Consider the following 19,409-nt stretch of genomic DNA (forward strand, 5'->3'; position numbering starts at 1 on the left):
GATAAAGCACAACGGGAAAGAGTGTGAGAAAGACTGAACATACATGTGTAGCCTCGTCGCTCTGCTGTACAGCAGTAACCAGTACACACTGTAAATCAACTGCACTTCAATAAAATAAACTTTTTTAAAATGGCAGGACAGTTCAGCTCTATCATCTGCACCATCATAAAGGTCTTTTTTCTTGTAAGATCTTTAAAAAATGTAGACCACTTTGAAAGTCTTTATTGAATTTGTTACAGTATAGCTTATGTTTTCTGTTTTGCTTCTCTGGTTGCGAGACCTGTGGGGTCCTAGCTCCCTGACCAGGGATTGAACCCACAGCCCCCGCATTGCAAGGCCAAATCTCAACCACTGGACCATCAGCGAAGTCCTCAAGGTCTTTTAAAGGAAACAAAAAGCAGATGGATCAGACTCATCTATACCAAAGGTTTGAAATTTTAAAATGTAATTTTTGTGCTAAAGAAAACTACCTTTCCGTTCACTTACCCTTTGCTTAGAGAAGCTGTCCCGAGGTCTTCGGAGGTGCTACAAACACAGTGTGATACGCGGCAAGATTTTTGGAGGGGAGGGGGCATACTGCATGGCACGCGGGACCTTAGACCCCCAACCAGGGGTCAAACCTGTGCCCCTTGCAGTGGAAGCTTGGAGTTCTAACCACTGGACCATCAGGCAAGTTCCTGATGAGATATTTCTATTAACCACTGTCCTTTGCAAACAGGACTAAAATTATAACCTCTATACACACGTGCCCAGCTTCCCTGAGGCAGGCCTCGGGAATTTTCCTTTCCTTTCACTCTCCCTGGACCACAACATCCCTCTTCCTTGCCGATAAAATCCACACATCCTACAAGATCAGTTTCTCTTCTGTAAAGCCTGCTTCTCCATGGTTCCACAGTACCAGGAGCCCCACAACCATTACACTCTGCCTATGTCATAGCTGCCAATAGCACCCACGGCACGGAGCGGCTCTAAGGATTCAATGGGAAGACGCACCTAGCGGCTGCCTCGGAGCCCAGCACACGGTCAGAGCTCCACACACAGAGGATATTGGTGCTGTGTATGTGTCAGTCTCTTCTGCACCAACACAGAAGCTCCCACAGTGTCCAGGAAGCATGCCTCACACCTAAACGACAGACGGTTAATTTCACTCACAAAGGAACCTATACATACTAGTTATCCCTTCCATCAGTTCATCTTTATATCCAGGAGAACATTAGAAAAGTTGTTGGGCCAAAATGAATGCGGAAGGATGCTTAAAAGACCAAACTGGAGGACTTCTCTGGTGGTGCAGAGGGTTAAGACTTCACCTTCCCATGCAGGGGGTGTGGGTTTACTCCTCGGTGGGGGAGCTCAGATCCACATGCCTCTCGACGAGAAACCAAAACAAAAGCCAGAAGCGATGCTGTCACAAACTCAATAAAGACTTTAAAGTGGCTCACGCTTAAAAAAAAGATCCCACTGGACTTGGGGGTGGTGGTGCTGTGGACAAGTGTGGACCTGTGCAGCCCACAGGCGAGGTGGCCGGGCTCCTCCCCGTGCTGTGCCCACGTGGTGAGCCTCTGCCTTGCTGTGAGATCTCTTGATGCAACAGGAGAAGTTTAATGAAGGGTTCTTGGGGTCAGTGACACAAGGGAGTGAACCGTGGGAAGGAAGCAATGAAACTGGAGGTGGAAAAAAGTAAACAGAGCTATAGACAACTAATATTATTAAAAGAACATAAAGGCAACTTCATCTCCCCGGCATCTATATGACACTGACTCAGTGGCTTGAAGCCACTTAACCTCATTCCTGTCTTTGTTTGTTTCAATCTTGACAGTCCCTGGATGTCAAGGGATGATCGGCTCCCTAGCCCATGAGTTTATTTGAAGAAAGCACAGCTCTCCTGAGCACAGCTGGAGACTGCATTTAAAAAAAAAAAAAAAAAAAAACACTTCTTAAGAAATGTTAAGAGTCCCTTTTAAGGTTTTTCTTTTTGTTTTCATTTTCCATCAGACAGAATTTTCTAAAATTGAACCTTGTGATTCACTGAATGAGATGATTCATAGGCATGGTAACTTTGGTGAGGCAGAAACTTGAGTGATTTTTATCAAAGTCCTCCGAGAACATTAAATAATCTAAAGGTTCAAGCCTGGCACCATATATTCTGTGCTAGATAAAAACACGTAATTTCAGGAATCTGTTGTTCTTTTCAGTCACTCAGTTGTGTCCTGCTCTTTGCAACCCCATGAAAGGCAGCACGCCAGGTTTCCCTGTTCTTCACTATCTCCTGGAGTTTGCTCAAACTCATGTCCATTGAGTCAGTGATGCCATGCAACCGTCTTATCCTCTGCCACCTCCTTCCATTGAGTCAGTGATGCCATGCAACCGTCTTATCCTCTGCCACCTCCTTCCATTGAGTCATTGATGCCATGCAACCGTCTTATCCTCTGCCACCTCCTTCTCCTCCTGCCCCCAGCAGCAGGGTCTTTTCCAAGAGTCAGCTCTTCGCATCAGGTGGCCAAAGTGCTAGAGCTTTAATTTCAGCATCAGTCCTTCCAATGAATATTCAGGGGTGATTTCCTTTAGGATTGGCTGGTTTGATCTCCTTGCTGTCCAAGGGACTCCCAAGAGTCTTCTCTAGCAACACCAAATACACCAAAGTGCATTACCAAATACATGTTGATAATCTTACCTTAGAAACGAATTGCATAATACTTAATAATACTTAATGGGTAAAAAACTCATGTTTCACTCAATTCACTCAGCAGATTCCTTACCTGGGGAGAAAAGGTCCATGTTTGGGGCTTCTTAGGTTGCCACGTGGCCCTGACTGTGTGAATGTTGCTCAGAACCTGAAATGAGATTTCCCATTTGGAATCACACTGTTGGAACTTCGCCACCTCCATGCTCCATCAGTGAACAGCGGAGCAGAGGGAAAGGTGGGCATCTTTCTCCTTCGGGCGATTCTGCATTTCTTTTTTTTTTCTTTTTATATCAGCTACATACATAACTTTTTAAATGATTAACAAAAGGGAGCATGTGAATGCTCCTGGAATGGGATGGGGTGTGGGTGGGTCCACAGGGCCTTGGGTAACCGGCAAGCTGAAGTGTGGCCCCATGGGCTGTGCCCTAAGTGTCCCATCGCTGAGACCATCCCACATCTTCACAAAAAGGAATATGTTGGGCTGAAGAGCTGGGTGACCGGGCGGGGCAGGGGCCCAGTGGAGGGAGACAAGGGAGAAGCATGGAAGAAGGTGAGCCTGGCAGGGCTTCCTTGAGGAGCAAACTTGGGTTAGTCGCTCAGTCGTGTCTGACTCTTTGCAACCCCATGGACTGTAGCCCAGGAGGCTCCTCTGTCCATGGGATTCTCAGGCAAGAACACTGGAGTAGGTTGCCATTTCCTTCTCCAGGGGATTTTCCCAACCCAGGGATCAAACCCAGGTCTCCCTCACTGCAGGCGGATTCCTTACCATCTGAGCCACCAGCGAGGCCCGAGAATACTAGAGTGGGTGGCCTATCTGTTCTCCAGCGGAAGAACCAATTCCCTCCCAACCCGGGAACTGAACCGGGGTCTCCTGCATTGCAGGCAGATTCTTTACCAGCTGAAGGAACTAAGCCCACAGTTAATCACACTAAGCCGCTACACACCTCATTACGTTAATAGTGCTATTTCAAACATATCCTTATACAGAAACATACACAAGCAGCCTCGTGAGCGGTCCCGTCTGCTCCAAGCTTCGCCATAATCCTCGGGCACTTCATTATCCCTTTGAAATACCCATTTGTTTGTTCATGTAACATAGAATTGAGATTTTTGTAAACCAGTACTGTTCTAGGCACTGGGAATATACAGCAGTGAACACAACCGACAAGTATCGCTTGTTCATGGAACTGGCAAGAGAAATAACCAAACAGACTCACGAAAAGTGAACAAATCTGCCTGGCGCTGAGGAGCACCACAAAGTAAAAGCTGAGGAGGAGGGTAAGAAGTGTGCTCGGGGGCAGGGGAACAGTGATTAACAAAGCCTAGTGTCACAGCACCTATAAAACAACAAAAGAACTGACGAATTCAGACTCAGACTTCTGCATTAATAATCAACGGTACTAAGTGAAATGCTTAATATCTGAGAGAGATTAACCAGAAAATTAGGAGAAACTTTAGGTATAACTGACCTTTCAAGAAATATGGCCAATGGGAGCATTTTATGTGCAATGATAATAAGATGGGGCAGTGGGGAGTTAAAGCATGTGAGTATCTTGGTGTGTTAGTGAGGAATACAGAAATACAGACTGATTTTAGATTTATGAGAATAATTACAGCTAAGTAGCAAGCCTAGAAATTTACATACTGCAATCTTAGAGGCTTCAAAAGAACTAGGTGACAAGGCCATGGATAGCTTTTTTTTTTTTCCTGCATGTTTCTATGTATTTGAAATAGTTCCTAATTTAACAAATATTGCTAATTTCAATAAAAGTCAGATTGTAGTATAAAATGCATGTAAAAGGAAAAAGAATAAGCAAATTGGAAGTATAATGTTCAAAGATAAGAGTCTAAATGTGAGATTTAGATTTGTTTTCTATTTCTCTAATTATTGGCAAAATAGGTATATAGTTTGTTGATGTATTATTTCTTACTGAGTTCTTAAGGCTTTTCAATCACTGTTTAAGGATGAAACATACAATGATGGTTGATTATAAAACATGTCAAATATACCAGACAAGTTAAAAGAAACTTACAGTACACCCGAAGCTCATCACCTAGATTCTGCCATCAGCATTTTACTTCGCTTGCTTTATCACATATACCACCTAGCCATCCATCAATTCATCTCAGTTTTTGATACACTACAAACTTGCAGACATAAGTAAACTTTTATCTAAATATGTTAACATGCATAGCATAGAGTTCATTATCTGTTCATAGTTCTCTTTTCGATGGAAAATTTAATACAGTGAAATTCAGAAACCTTATTTTTATCCTCTTGTAATGTCCAGAGTGGGGAAAGGAAAGTGGGCTGGCTAGGGACCATAGGTCCTAAGCAATGACACGGCAAGTGCTGTCACTGGAGGCCTACAGAGGAGCCTGAGCCTCATCAGGGTCCCCATGTAAGGAGACACGCCTTTCCCCAGAGGTGTGTGCAGAGGCCCGGAGGCGGCCTCGCTCTCACCTGGCAGGAGTGGCGTCACTGTGTGCGCTACAATAGGGGCAAAACTCATCAAGATCCAGACTCCCCGCTCTCAAATGTCTAGGATACAACTGTTAAAGAAAAAATCATTCATTACACCAAATACCAGGAAAATCTCAACTTAAGTGAGAAAAGAACCAAAAGATAACAACACTAACTCTGCTCAGTGTCTTGTGGCAGCCTGCATGGGAGGGGCGTTTGGGGGAGAATGGATACGTGTGTATGCATGGCTGAGTCCCTTTGCTATCCACCTGAAACCATCACAACGTGGTTAATCAGCTATATTCCAATATAAAGTTAAAAGTTAAAAAAAAAGATACCAACACTAAGATGACTGATGTTGGAATTATTTGAAAAGCATTTTAAAGCAGTCATCTAAAAATACTTCAATAAACAACTATGGAGGTGCTTAAAATAAATTTAAAATATAGAAAGAAATATGGAGTTTCAAGAAAGAAATAAGGAAATTTTAACAAAAAGAAAAAAGAAAAAGAGGACCCTAATGGAAATTCTAGAACTGAAAAATACAATGAAAGTGGAAGTGTTAGTGACTCAGCCAGCAGGCTGCTCTGTCCACGGGATTTTCCAGACAAGAATACTGGAGTGCATTGCCATTTCCTTCTCCAGGGGATCTTCTGACCCAGGGATTGAACCTGGGTCTCCTGTATTGCAGGTAGATTCTTAACTGTCTGAGCCACCAGAGAACCCCAAGTCTGAAAACAGACACACACACACACCTACACAAGTCACTAAATAGACTCAGCCACAGAATAGAAAAGAGGGAAAAGAATCAGTGAGCTTGAAGACAGGCAAACAGAAATTACAGTCTGAACAACCGAACAGAATAGAGGGAAAGGAAATGGTCATAGCTGAGAAAACCTGAAACAGCGTAAGTCCAAGAAACCCATGACAAAGTATATAAACTTCTAGAAACTAAACACAATATCCTGAAAGCAGTGAGAGAGGAACACCACTTAGATTCACCCCTAAGGGTAAAGTCAACTCCAATGAAGCGGAACAGTATTTTTTAAGTGCTTAAAGAAAAGAACTGCCAACCTAGAGTTCTATATCTAGTGAACATACCCACCATGAAGAAAGGGAAAGCAGGCTTTCTCAGATAAAGGAAAACTAGGGGAATCTATAGCCAGCAGACCTACCCTAAAAGAATGGTTAAAGGAAGTTCTCTAAATAGAAAAGAACGTGGGAGCAGAAGGAATCTCTGAGTATCAGGAAGGAAGGAAGGAAGAACAATGGAAAGAGTAGAAACAAGGGTAGGGCTTCCCTAGCGGCTCAGCGGTAAAGAATCTGCCTGCCAAAGCAGGAGACACGGTTCAATCCCTGATCCCGGAAAATCCCACTAAGCCCACGTGCCACAGCTCCTGAGCCTGACTTCAGAGGCCGGGGGCCGAGACTACTGTGCCCCCGTGCGGAAACTGCTGAGGCCCCCGCAGCCGAGAGTCTGTGCTCTGCAACCAAAGAAGCCACAGAGACGAGAAGCCCGCACGTGGCAACTAGAGTAGCCCCTGCTCTCTGCAACTGGGGAAAAGCTTAGTGGTTGAGGCAAAATTATCATACTGTGTGATGCGGTTCTCAATGTATGCAGAGGAAATTCTTAAGATAATTATAAAGCAGTGAGAGGGTTAAAGTTTCTCCTGATCACTTGAACTGGGATGTTGACAAGGAGACTGGGGGAAGTTATGTAGATATAAAATAATACCTACTTATTTTAGTTCAACTACTGAAAAAGCTGTACAAAGAGAGCCACTCAATAACACCGCAGGCACTTCAGAATGGAGTTCTAAAAAAAATGTTTAACACACAGGAAGACAGAAAAAAGAAAACAGAGGAATGAAAAAGAAAGGGAAGGAAGGGAAAAAATAAAACAGCAGGCTCGAGAGTTAAGATTCCCCTCCAGGATCCACCTGCTTTGGGATGCTTGTCAGAGACTTGAGGGAGTGGCGTTTTGTATATTACCCAAAATTTACAGCTGTTCTCACTAGGTTAGTTATTTGGAGAGGAGCTTATTCAGTCATTATTGGAAGCAGTGCTTTCTATTTGTGACTTGGCTTAAATTTACTAAAGAAGTATTCTTAAGTAAATAGATTCTCCAGGCAAGAATACTGAAGTGTGTAGCCATTCCCTTCCCCAGGGGATCTTCCCAACCCAGGAATAAAACCTGGGTCTCCCACATTGGAGACAAATTCTTTACCAGCTGCCAGGGAAGCCCAAATAAATAGAATGAGCATGTAACTATTAAATACGTTCTATAACTCCATGATTTGGAAAATTTGACATAAATTCACTTCATAAACCAACCTCTATTATTTTTATATAAAATAACTTCTATGATTTTGATATATTAGTCAAAATAAAATTCCAGTCTTTATTTTATGTTGTCATGTGTAAGAACAGCGAGAGAGTGAGCAAAAAGTTTGGAACCAGATCTTAGAAGAAAGTGGTTCATCTCTTCTTGAACACTGATGACACCTAGTGGTTCCTCATGGCAGTGGTTTTGTGTGGTTCAGATGAAGCAAAGGCGCTTTCCTCCTGCTGTGAGTGAATATACTCTTAGCTGAGGTGTGTGTGCTCGTGTCTGACTCTCTGCAGCCCCTTGGACTGGGGCCCCCCAGGCTCCTCTATCCATGGGATTTCCCAGGTAAGAATACTGGATGGGTTGCCATGCCCTACCTACTCCAGGGGATTTTCCACACCCAGGGATCCAACCCACGTCTCTTGAGTCTCCTGCATTGACAGGTGGATTTTTTACCACTGCGTTGCCTAGGAAGCCCAATAAATGCTGGAGAAAGTGTGGAGAGAAGGGAACCTCCTACACAGTTGGTGGAAATGTAAGTTGGTGCAGCCACTATGGAAAACAGTATCAGTTCAGTTCAGTCACTCAGTCGTGTCCGACTTTTTGCGACCCCATGAATCGCAGCACGCCAGGCCTCCCTGTCCATCACCAACTCCAGGAATCCACACAAATCCATGTCCATCGAGTCAATGATGCTATCCAGCCATCTCATCCTCTGTCGTCCCCTTCTCCTCCTGCCCCCAATCCCTCTAAGCATCAGAGTCTTTTCCAATGAGTCAACTCTTCGCATGAGGTGGCCAAAGTACTGGAGTTTCAGCTTCTGCATCATTCCCTCCAAAGAAATCCCGCTAAACTCCTTCAGAATGGACTGGCTGGACCTCCTTGCAGTCCAAGGGACTCTCAAGACTCTTCTCCAAAATCACAGTTCAAAAGCATCAATTCTTCAGCACTCAGCTTTCTTCACAGTCCAACTCTCACATCCATCCATGACCACAGGAAAAACCATAGCCTTGACGAGATGGACCTTTGTTGGCAAAGTAATGTCTCTGCTTTTGAATATGCTATCTAGGTTGGTCATAACTTTTCTTCCAAGCAGTAAGTGTCTTTTAATTTCATGGCTGCAGTCACCATCTGCAGTGATTTTGGAGCCCCCCAAAATAAAGTCTGACCCTGTTTCCACTGTTTCCCATTTATTTCCCATGAAGTGATGGGACCAGATGCCATGATCTTCGTTTTCTGAATGTTGAGCTTTAAGCCAACTTTCTCACTCTCCGCTTTCACTTTCATCAAGAGGCTTTTAGTTCCTCTTCACTTTCTGCCATAATAGAGGTTCCTCAAAACTAAAAACAGAGCTACCATATGGCCCTGCAATCCCACCCCTGGGATATATCCAGAGAAAAACATGATCTGAAAAGGCGTGTGCACCCCAGTGCTCACTGCAGCGCTGTCTGCAATAGCCAGGACACGGGAGCAACCAGATGCCCACGGCAGTGCTGTCTCTCAGTTACGGCCTGCTGTCCGTAGCCCCGGGGACCGCAGCCCCCAGGCTCCTCTGTCCACGGGACTTTCCTGGCAAGAATACCAGAGTGGGTGGCCATGCCCTCCTCCAGGGGATCTTCCCAGCCCAGGGATTGAACCCAGTCCTCCTGCATTTCCTGTATTGCGGGCAGATTATTTACTGGGGAGCCACAGGGAAATGAATAAGGAAGATGTGATATATATACACAATGGAATATTACTCAACCATCAGAAAGGAATGAAACAATGCCGTTTGCCGCAACATGGACGGACCGAGAGTGTCACACTGAGGGAAGGAAGTCAGAGAGAGGGAGAAGTGTGTGACATCCATCCTATGTGGAATCTGAAAAGAATCATACAAATGAACTTACAAGACAGAAACAGACTCACAGACTTCGAGAACGAGCTGTGGCTGCTGGGGGAAGGGCGGGGGAGGGGATGGTTAGGGAGTTTGGAAGGTACATGTGCACCCTGCTGTATTTAGAATGGATCACCAACAAGGACCCGCGGTACAGCCCAGGGAGCTCTGCTCAATGTCCTAGGCAGCCTGATGGAAAGGGGGTTTGGGGGAGAATGGATACATGTCTGTGCATGGCTGAGTCCTTTCGCTGTTCACCTAACACTATCACAGCATTGTGTGTTAATTGGCTATACCCCAATACAAAATAAAAGTTTTTTTTTTTTTAAGTAAGTATACTCAGCAGGGACCAAGTTACCCAAGAACTCCTCCACACCTGGCCTGCGATCACTGCTCTCTACCTCATGGCGGGTCCCCGCCATCCCCCCAGACCTGGGAGTCAGAGACCCGGCTTCACGCCTGACGCCCCGCACTCCCGCACTCCCCACACTCAGCCCGTGACAAGCGAAGCCTCCTGAATGTGCCTCCAGCCACAGCCCTCATCTCCACTTCTCTCATCGAGTCTCCATCATCACTCTCCTCTGGTGATCTCACGGTGTTGCATGGGTTGGTGTAAGTGCTTTGTTGTGTTGTTGAGTCGCTCAGTCGTGTCCCACTCTTTGAGACTCCGTGAACCGCTGCACGCCAGCCTTCCCTGTCCGTCACTATCTCCCAGAGTTTGTTCAGATTCATGTCCATTGAGTCAGTGATGCTATCTACCCATCTCATCCTCTGCCGCCCCCTTCTTTTGCCTTCAATCTTTCCCAGCATCACGGTTTTTTCCAGTGAGTTGGCTCTTTGCATCAGGCGGCCAAAGAACTGGAGCTTCAGCATCAGTCCCTCCAATGAACACCCAGGACTGATCTCCTTTAGGCTGGACTGGCTGGATCTCCTTGCAGCCCAAGGGACTCTCAAGAGTCGTCTCCAACACCACAGTTCAAAAGCATCAGTTCTTTGGCGCTCAGCTTTCTTTACAGTCCAACTCTCACATCCATACATGACTACTGGAAAAACCATAGCTTTGACTAAACAGACCTTTGTCAGCAAAGTGATGCCTCTGCTTTTCAATATGCTGTCTAGGTTTGTCATAGGTTTTCTTCCAAGGAGCAAGCGTCTTAATGTCATGACTGCAGTCACTGTCTGCAGTGATTTTGGAGCCCAAGAAAATGAAATCCGCCACTGCTTCCACTTTTTCTCCTTCTATTTGCCATGAAATGATGGGACCAGATGCCAAGATCGTAGTTGTTTAAATGTTGAGTTTTAAGCCAGCTTTTTCACCTTCTTTTTCACCTCCATCAAGAGCTCTTTAGTTCCTCTTCACTTTCTGCCTTTAGAGTGGTATCAGGTGTATATCTGAGGTTGTTGATATTTCTCCTGGCACTCTTGATTCCAACTTGTGAGTCAACCAGCCCAGCATTTCACATGATGTACTCTGCATATAAGTTAAATAAGCAGGATGACAATATACAGCCTTGACATACTCCTTTCCCGATTTGGAACCAGTCTGCTGTTCCATGTCTGGTTCTAACTTGCTTGTTGACTGCACATAAGTTTCTCAGGGGAGGTAAGGTGGTCTGCTATTCCCATCTCTTTAAGAATTTTCCACAGTTTGTTGTGATCCACACAATCAAAGGCTTTAGCATAGTCAATGAAGCAGATGTTTTTCTGGATTTCCCTTGCTTTCTCTATGATCCAGCGAATGTTGGCAATTTGATCTGTGGTTCCTCTGCCTTCTCTAAATCCAGCTTGTACATCTGGAAGTTCTTGACTCATGTACTGCTGAAGCCTACCCTGAAGGACTTTGAGCATAACTTTTCTAGCATATGAAATGAGCACAATTCTGCAGTAGTCTGAACATTCTTCAGCATTGCCCTTGTTTGGGAATGGAATGAAAACTGACCTTTTCCAGTCCTGTGGCCACTGCTGAGTTTTCCAAATATGCTGGCATATTGGGTGCAGCACTTTAACAGCATCATCTTTTAGGATTTGAAATAGCTCAGCTGGAATTTCATCACCTCCACTAGCTTAGCACTTCATTTCACACTCCAGGATGTCTAGCTTTAAGTGATTTACTTACACTAACTTATTTAGTCTTCACATTGACCCTAAGGAAGGTACACCAGAGAGAGCAAGGTAGAGTCATTTGGTCGGCATCCCACATTCAGCTGGTGGAGCCTGGGTTTAATTCCAGGCAAAATGGCTCCAGATTTCAGATTTCATTTTCTTGGAGGAGTGGACCCTTGCTGCCTTTTGACCACTATATCGTGACACAGCTTCCAAATGGTCTACTGGGGTTAGGGGGTCCCTCTGGCCATGCCTCCAATCCATCTCCAGGGAGGAGCCAGAAATCACCCCCAGATGTACATCTAAGTCATGTTACTCTCTTCCAACAGCTTTCCTGTTTTTAGGACAAAGACGAAACTCGCGGCTTACAAGCTCTTACACGGCATCCCCCAGCTCGTCCACCCTGCACTTCCTCGCTCCCTCTGCGCAGCCACGCCAGCGCCCCTTCCCACACCTCTCCTCTCCAGGCCCTGCCTGTGCTCTTGTTCAGTCAGGAGCATACTGCCGTCTCCTTACAGTCTTTTCAACCCTCAGATCTCACGGCAAGCATCACCCCCTTCAGAGTTTAGATTATGGAAGTGACAATTCTTTTCTAGTGTGACAAACTTCCTTCTAAGCAACGCTTTTCTTAACTCATGGATTATTTAGAAACCAGTTGCATAATTTCCAAGGATTTTTTCCTGTTCTCTTTCTGTTTTTGGTTTCTAATTCAACTCCCTGCGATCAAAACCCTACACTGCAAGATTTCAAAATCTGTTCAGGACCATCTATTTTGGTGAATGTTCCATATTCACTAAAAAGAATGCAATTGGGGGTGAAGTGTTTTACAAACTTACAGATTACATCCAGTTTGTTCATGGTGTTATTCTGTTCTTTTATAATCTTACTGATCTTCTGTTTGCCATGACGGAGTGACATGACTTAGATGTACATCTGGGGGTGATTTCTGGCTCCTCCCTGGAGATGGATTGGAGGGGTGGCCAGAGGGACCCCAGGAGACCATTTGGAAGCTGTGTCACAATATGGCGGTCAATCTCCTGTTCTGTTACAGTACTATAGAGAGAAGTATTAAAACCTGTAATTATAAGTACAGCTTTGCCCATTTCTCCCATTAGTTCTATCCATTTCTACCACATGCATTTTGAACCTCTGATGTTGAGTGTATACACACTGAGGACTGGGGCATCTTCTTGCGGAATGGTCCACCCTATCATGTAATGTACCACCTTGTTCCCTATAATGTTCCTTGTTCTGAAGTATACTTTGTCTGATATTAACATCTTTTGAATGGCGTGCCTTTCTCTGCTCTTCAGCTTTTAGCCTGCCTGTATTACTATGTTTAAGGTGGTTTCTTAGTCTATAGTTGGATCTCTTTCACTCTGGTTTTCATTTGCATTTCACAGATGACTTATTATGTGCTCAGTATCTTTTTATATGCCTGTTGGCCTATCATATTTTCTTTTTTTTAAGTGCTTGCTCAAGTCTTTTGTCAATTAAAAAAAAACCTAAGCTATCTTATTTCTTGGGTATCTTTGCATTGTTACTGACCGTAGCGGATAGTGTTCAGTATTTTACATTAATTATGATGATACTAGCTTTGCTTTAGTTTTCTCTTGTTGCCCTTCAACTCACATGACCTTTATATCTACTACCGTGGGCAAGAATCCCTTAGAAGAAATGGAGTAGCCATCAGAGTCAAGAAAAGAGTCCAAAATGCAGTACTTGGATGCAATCTCAAAAATGACAGAATGATCTGTGTTTGTTTCCAAGGCAAACCATTCAATATCACAGTTATCCAAGTCTATGCCCCGACCAGTAATGCTGAAGAAGCTGAAGTTGAACGGTTCTGTGAAGACCTACAACACCTTCTAGAACTGACACCCCAAAAAGACGTCCTTTTCATTATAGGGGACTGGAATTCAAAAGTAGGAAGCCAAGAGATACCTGGAGTAACAGGTAAATTTGGCCTTGGAGAACAGAATGAGGCAGGGCAAAGGCTAATAGAGTTCTGTCAAGAGAACGTACTGGTCATAGCAAACACCCTATTCCAACAACACAAGAGAATACTCTATACATGGACATCACCAAATGATCAACACCGAAATCAGATTGATTATATTCTTTGCAGCTGAAAATGGAGAAGCTCTATACAGCCAGCAAAAAGAGACCAGGAGCTGACTGTGGCTTAGATCATGAACTCCTTATTGCCAAGTTCAGACTTAAATTGAAGAAAGTAGGGAAAACCACTAGACCATTCAGATATGACCTAAATCAAATCCCTTACGATTATACAGTAAAAGTGACAAATAGATTCAAGGGATTAGATCTGATAGAGAGAGTGCCTGAAGAATTATGGATGGAGGTTCGTGACATTGTACAGGAGGCAGGGATCAAGACCACCCCCAAGAAAAAGAAATGCAAAAAGCCAAAACGGTTATCTGAGGAGGCATTACAAATAGCTTAGAAAAGAAAAGAAGTGAAATGCAAAGGAGAAAAGGAAAGATATACCCATTGGAATGCAGAGTTCCAAAGAATAGCAAGGAGAGATAAGAAAGCCTTCCTCAGTGATCAGTGCAAAGAAAAAGAGGAAAACAATAGAATGGGAAAGACTAGAGATCTCTTCAAGAAAATTAGTGATACCAAGGGAACATTTCATGCAAAGATGGGCTCAATAAAGGTCAGAAATGGTATGGACCTAATAGAAGCAGAAGATGTTAAGAAGATGTGGCAAGAATACACAGAAGAACTGTACAAAAAAAATCTTCATGACCCAGATAACCACGATGGTGTGATCACTCAACTAGAACCAGACATCCTGGAATGCGATGTCAAGTGGGCCTTAGGAAGCATCACTATAAACAAAGCTAGTGGAAGGGATGGAATTCCAGTTGAGCTATTTCAAATCTAAAAGATGATGCTGTGAAAGTGCTGCACTTAATATGCCAGCACATTTGGAAAACTCAGCAGTGGCCACAAGACTGGAAAAGATTAGTTTTCATTCCAATCCCAAAGAAAGGCTCTGCCAAAGAATGCTCAAACTACCACACAATTGCACTCATCTCATACACTAGCAAAGTAATGCTCAAAATTCTCCAAGCCAGGCTTCAACAGGACGTGAACCATGAACTTCCTGATGTTCACGCTGGATTTAGAAAAGGCAGAGGAACCAGAGATCAAATTGCCAACATCCGCTGGATCATGGAAAAAGCAAGAGAGTTCCAGAAAAACATCTACTTCTGCTTTATTGACTATGCCAAAGTCTTTGACTGTGTGGATCACAATAAACTGCGGGAAATTCTTAAAGAGATGGGAATACCAGACCACTTTACCTGCCTCCTGAAAAATCTGTATGCAGGTCAAGAAGCAACAGTTAGAACTGGACATGGAACAACAGACTGGTTCCAAATCTGTATTTGGAAATGCTGTATATTGTCACCCTGCTTATTTAAGTTCTATGTAGAGTACATCATGAGAAATGCTGGACTGGATGAAGCACAAGCTGGAATCAAGACTACCAGGAGAAATATCAATAACCTCGGATACACAGATGACACCACTCTTACGGCAGAAAGCGAAGAAGAACTAAAGAACATCTTGATGACAGTTAAAGAGGAAAATGAAACAGTTGGCTTAAAACTCAACATTCAGAAAACTAAGATCATGGCATCCGCTCCCATCACTTCATGGCAAATAGATGGGGGAACAGTGGAAACATGAGACACCTTTTTTGGGCCCCAAAATTGCTGTAGATGGTGACTGCAGCCATGAAATTAAAAGATCCTTGCTGCCAACAAAGGTCCGTCTAGTCAAGGCTATGGTTTTTCCAGTAGTCATGTATGGATGTGAGAGTTGGATTATAAAGAAGGCTTCAGTTCAGTTCAGTTCAGTCGCTCCGCTGAAGAATCGATGCTTTTGAACTGTGGTGTTGGAGAGACTCTTGAGAGTCCCTTGGACTGCAAGGATATCAAACCAGCCCATCCTAAAGGAAATCAGTCCTGAATGTTCATTGACAGGACTGATGTTGAAGCTGAAACTCCAAAACTTTGGCCACTGGATGCGAAGAGCTAACTCATTTGAAAAGACCCTGATGCTGGGAAAGATTGAAGGTGGGAGGATAAGGGGACGACAGAGGATGAGATGGTTTGAAGGCATCACTGACTCAATGGACATGAGTTTGAGCAAGCTCTGGGAATTGGTGATGAACAGGGAGGCCTGGTGTGCTGCAGTCCATGGGGCTGCAAAGAGTCAGACACGACTGAGCAACTGAATTGTTGCCCTTTACCAACCTGAAGTTCCCTTCTGTTCTTAATTTGGTGAGAACTTTTTAAAGAATCGTAAATGGGTGTTAATGTTTGTCAAATGCTTTTTCCATTTCTATTGAATGATCACATGTTTTTTTTTCTTCGTTAGTTATGTTAATATGGCAAATTACAATGATCTATTCTCAAATGTTAAATACTGACTACACAGGAGGGTACCTTTGAGTTCCTGGAATAATCCCAATTAATCATGATATATTGTCCTTTTTTATCTTCCCAGGTGGTGCAGTGGTTAAGAATCCTCCTGCCAATGCAGGAGACTCAAGAGACACACGGTCAATCCCTGGGCTGGAAAGATCCCCTGGAGTAGGATAATGGCAACCCATTCCAGTATTCTTGCCTAGAAAATCCCATGGACAGAAAAGCCTGGCAGGGTACAGTCCTTGGGGTCGCTAAGAGTCTCCATGACTGAGCACGCACATGCGCCTGGACTTCAAGGGAGAGCTGCATGCTAACAACGCTAACTAACGTCAACAGACGAGCAGGTAAGTTAAGTGTAGTATAGATTCGAGCTGGATAATCATCAATCAGGTTCAATTCACTCATATTTGGTTTAGGGTTTTAGCTTATTATATTCGTGAGGAGTACTGGTCTTGTAATTTTTCCTTTTTGTAATGTGTTGTCTTATTTTGGCAGCATGTTTTCCTGGCCTCCTGAAACAAGGCGGGAAGCATTCCCGCTTCATCTGTTCTCTGGAAGGGTTTGTGTGTCAGGGGTACTATGTCTTCCTTAAATGTTCAGTGGAAACTGCAAGTGAAACCATCTGGGCTCTGGAGTTTCTTCAGCTGGAAGAACTCTAATCTCAGTTCCAATATCTTTACCAGGGGTTATTCAAACTGTTCTAGTTCTTCTCAGGTCAGTTTCATTAAATCGTGGTTTTTGAAGAATTCCTCTGTTTAGCGATGTTATCAAATGTACTGCCATAAAGTTATTTATAATATCACCCTTGTCTTCTTTCAGGCTTCCCAGGTAGCACTAGTGGTAAAGAACCCACTTGCCAATGCAGGAGACACAAGAGACATGGGTTTGATCCCTGGGTGGGTAAGATCCCCTGGAGGAGGGCATGGCAACCTGCTTCAGTGTTCTTGCCTGGAGAATCCCATGGACAGAAGAGTCTGGCGGGCTGCAGTCCACGAGCTGGCCACACCATGCTCCTCTAACACTGTAAGACTTCTCACTGCCCCTCTTCACTACCTCACCTCCAGGGTGGGACACACAGTTTTGAGGGCCTTCGCCAGCTGTGGAGCCCTTTGCCTGGCAAAGCAATAAAAGCTACTCTTTTCTACTTCACCCAAAACTCTGCCTCCGTGTTCCTGTTCGGCACCAGTGAACAGAGGCTGAGTTTTGGCAACAATCGTTTGTTTTCTTTCTTTCTCTCTTTTTAAAATGTATTCTTAAAATTATTTATTTTTGGTCCCACTAAGGCATGTGGGATCCTGGTTCCCCAACTAGAGATCAAACCTCTGCCCCCCACGTTGGAAGGTGAAGCCTTAACCAATGGACCACCAGGGAAGTCTCTCTTTTTAAAATGTCTTGATCAGGCTCACTAGGCTTCTCTCAGTTTTATTAGTCTTGTTAAAGACTGAGCTTTGCCTTTCCTGACTTTCTCTTTCGCTTCCTATTTCATTAGTTTCTACTCTTTACTAGTTCCTCCCTTCTACTTTCCTCAGGTTTCACTCACTCTTTTCTAGACTCTTGAGTTCGAGCTTAGATCACTGATTCAAAATCTTTCTTCTTGCCGAGTATATTCAGTCATAAATTTCCATCTCAGCATTGTTTTAGCTGTATCTCCTAAACAAATCAGTTAACAAAGAGTCATTCAAGTTCTTTGGTAGGTAGTGGGCGGAAAATGTTCTCTTAGGAATTAGAGGGAAAGGGGGTGGAAGAAGACGCAAGGAAACTCTGGCAGGTGATGGTAATGCTCCACAGGCTGGCTGGAATGCTGGTTACACAGGTGCGCACACCTGTCAGAAACGCAACACTCAGACTTCCCTGGTGGTCCGGTGATAAGAATCCACCTGCCACTCCAGGGGACACGAATTTGATCCCTGCCCCAGGAAGATTCTTCATGCTGCAGAGCAGCTAAGCCAGGGGGCCACAACTACTGAAGCCCTTGGGCTCTCGAGCCCACGCTCTGCAGCAGAGAAGCTGCTGCAAGGAGAAGCCTGCACACCACAGCTAGACAGTAGCCCCCACGGGCCTCAACCAGGGAAAGCCCAGTGCAGCAACAAAAGTCCAGCACAGCCGCAAGTAAACAAATGTTTCAAGGTGCAATCCTCTATACTTAAAACCTGAACTGTATATAGTACTAGGAGGTAGGCATCAGGACCTTTTTGTAAGTGAAAAATCTACGGCTCACGGGAGCTAACTGTGATATATAAATGTCACACATTTAGCCAGCGAAAGAGTCTGGAGTTAATAAACCTGTATCATCAGAACCCTTGCTGTTTGCATGCTACCATACATTATTTGGGGCTTCCCCGGTAGCTCAGATGATAAAGAATCCGCCTACAGTGCAGGAGACCTGGGTCTGATTCCTGGGTCGGGAAGATCCCCTGGAGAAAGCAATGGCAACCCACTCTAATATTCTTGCCTGGGAAATCCCAAGGACAGAGGAGCCTGGCAGGCTACAGTCCATGAGGTCGCAAAGAGTTAGACACAACTGAGCAACTAACAGTACACATTATTTTATCTAGATACTTATACACACAGAGAGAGATTGAGAGAGACAGACAGACAGACAGATCCTACGCAGCATGCATTTAATATGCGGTTGGGAGGGAGGGGGGTTTGGAGGACAATGGGTACACGTATATGCATGGCTGAGTCGCTTCACTGTTCATCTGAAACTATCACAACATTGCTAATCAGCTATATTCCACTACAAAATGTTTTTGGTGTTAAAAAAAATTAAATTAAAAAAATGCATGTGGCGGGAACTAGTTGGACTCCCCAGCAAGCTCACCTCACTGCCGTCAAACAGACAGAGGCGCACGTGTCTGCTCAGAACTTGGATGCTCACCCCTGGAAGAGGAATCACCTTGCAGCTCCAGAGAGTCAGAATCAAGGAGACACGGCTCGGTCTTGACCTAATCTGCAAGAACAATCAGTTACGAGGAAGGTCTGCTTTTATGACTTATGAGACAAATTCACTTTCCGAGCACCTTTTGTAAAGAGTAACCATACTTACAGAGCCGGTTTTTGCATCCCATATTAGATCTCTGAAGGCCAGTTGGGAAGGTGTGAGCTCTGGCTGTAAGAAGTAACTTGCTCGAAATTGATTCCCTGCAAAAACAATTTTTCCTTTATATTCTTACTAAGAATGAATGAAGTTCAAAACCCCAAATCCATGATGTTATGGTACAAACTTAGGGAACAGAGATTGAAAATACCATGCATGCTGTCTGCTAGAAACTTGCTTCCTAAGACAGACATACCAGCAGAGATAAGAACAACAGGAGGAAACGAAAAGATGGAAGCACATAAGAGCTGATCTCAAGCGGCTTTAGGAAAGGCCTTAAAGACTGTCAGGCTGGTGACATGCCCCCTGATGAAGATGACCCATTCGAATATTTTTGTAAAATGCAGAAAATCTGTAACCACTTGCTGGACATTCTAGAAAAACTGTATCATCA

At 44.2% G+C, this 19,409-nt stretch overlaps 1 protein-coding gene across 8 annotated transcripts in view; it reads right to left on the minus strand.

Moving 5' to 3' along the window:
* NPHP1 (nephrocystin 1) overlaps positions 1-19,409 on the minus strand; it is a 68,049-nt gene that overhangs the window by 23,401 nt on the left and 25,239 nt on the right. For 7 of the 8 annotated variants that reach the window (XM_060413980.1, XM_012173874.5, XM_004006181.6 and 4 more), the window contains 3 exons: positions 18,965-19,059; positions 18,740-18,868; positions 2,757-2,831 (listed from right to left, as the gene is read on the minus strand). In XM_060413980.1, the coding sequence (XP_060269963.1) occupies positions 2,757-2,831; positions 18,740-18,868; positions 18,965-19,059 (299 nt within the window). The remainder of the gene's footprint in view (positions 1-2,756; positions 2,832-18,739; positions 18,869-18,964; positions 19,060-19,409) is intronic. The other variant, XM_012173875.5, reaches the window with a different exon arrangement.

The sequence above is a fragment of the Ovis aries genome, chromosome 3 (genome assembly GCF_016772045.2).
Source record: "Ovis aries strain OAR_USU_Benz2616 breed Rambouillet chromosome 3, ARS-UI_Ramb_v3.0, whole genome shotgun sequence".
In the NCBI taxonomy this organism is placed as follows: Eukaryota; Metazoa; Chordata; class Mammalia; order Artiodactyla; family Bovidae; genus Ovis; species Ovis aries.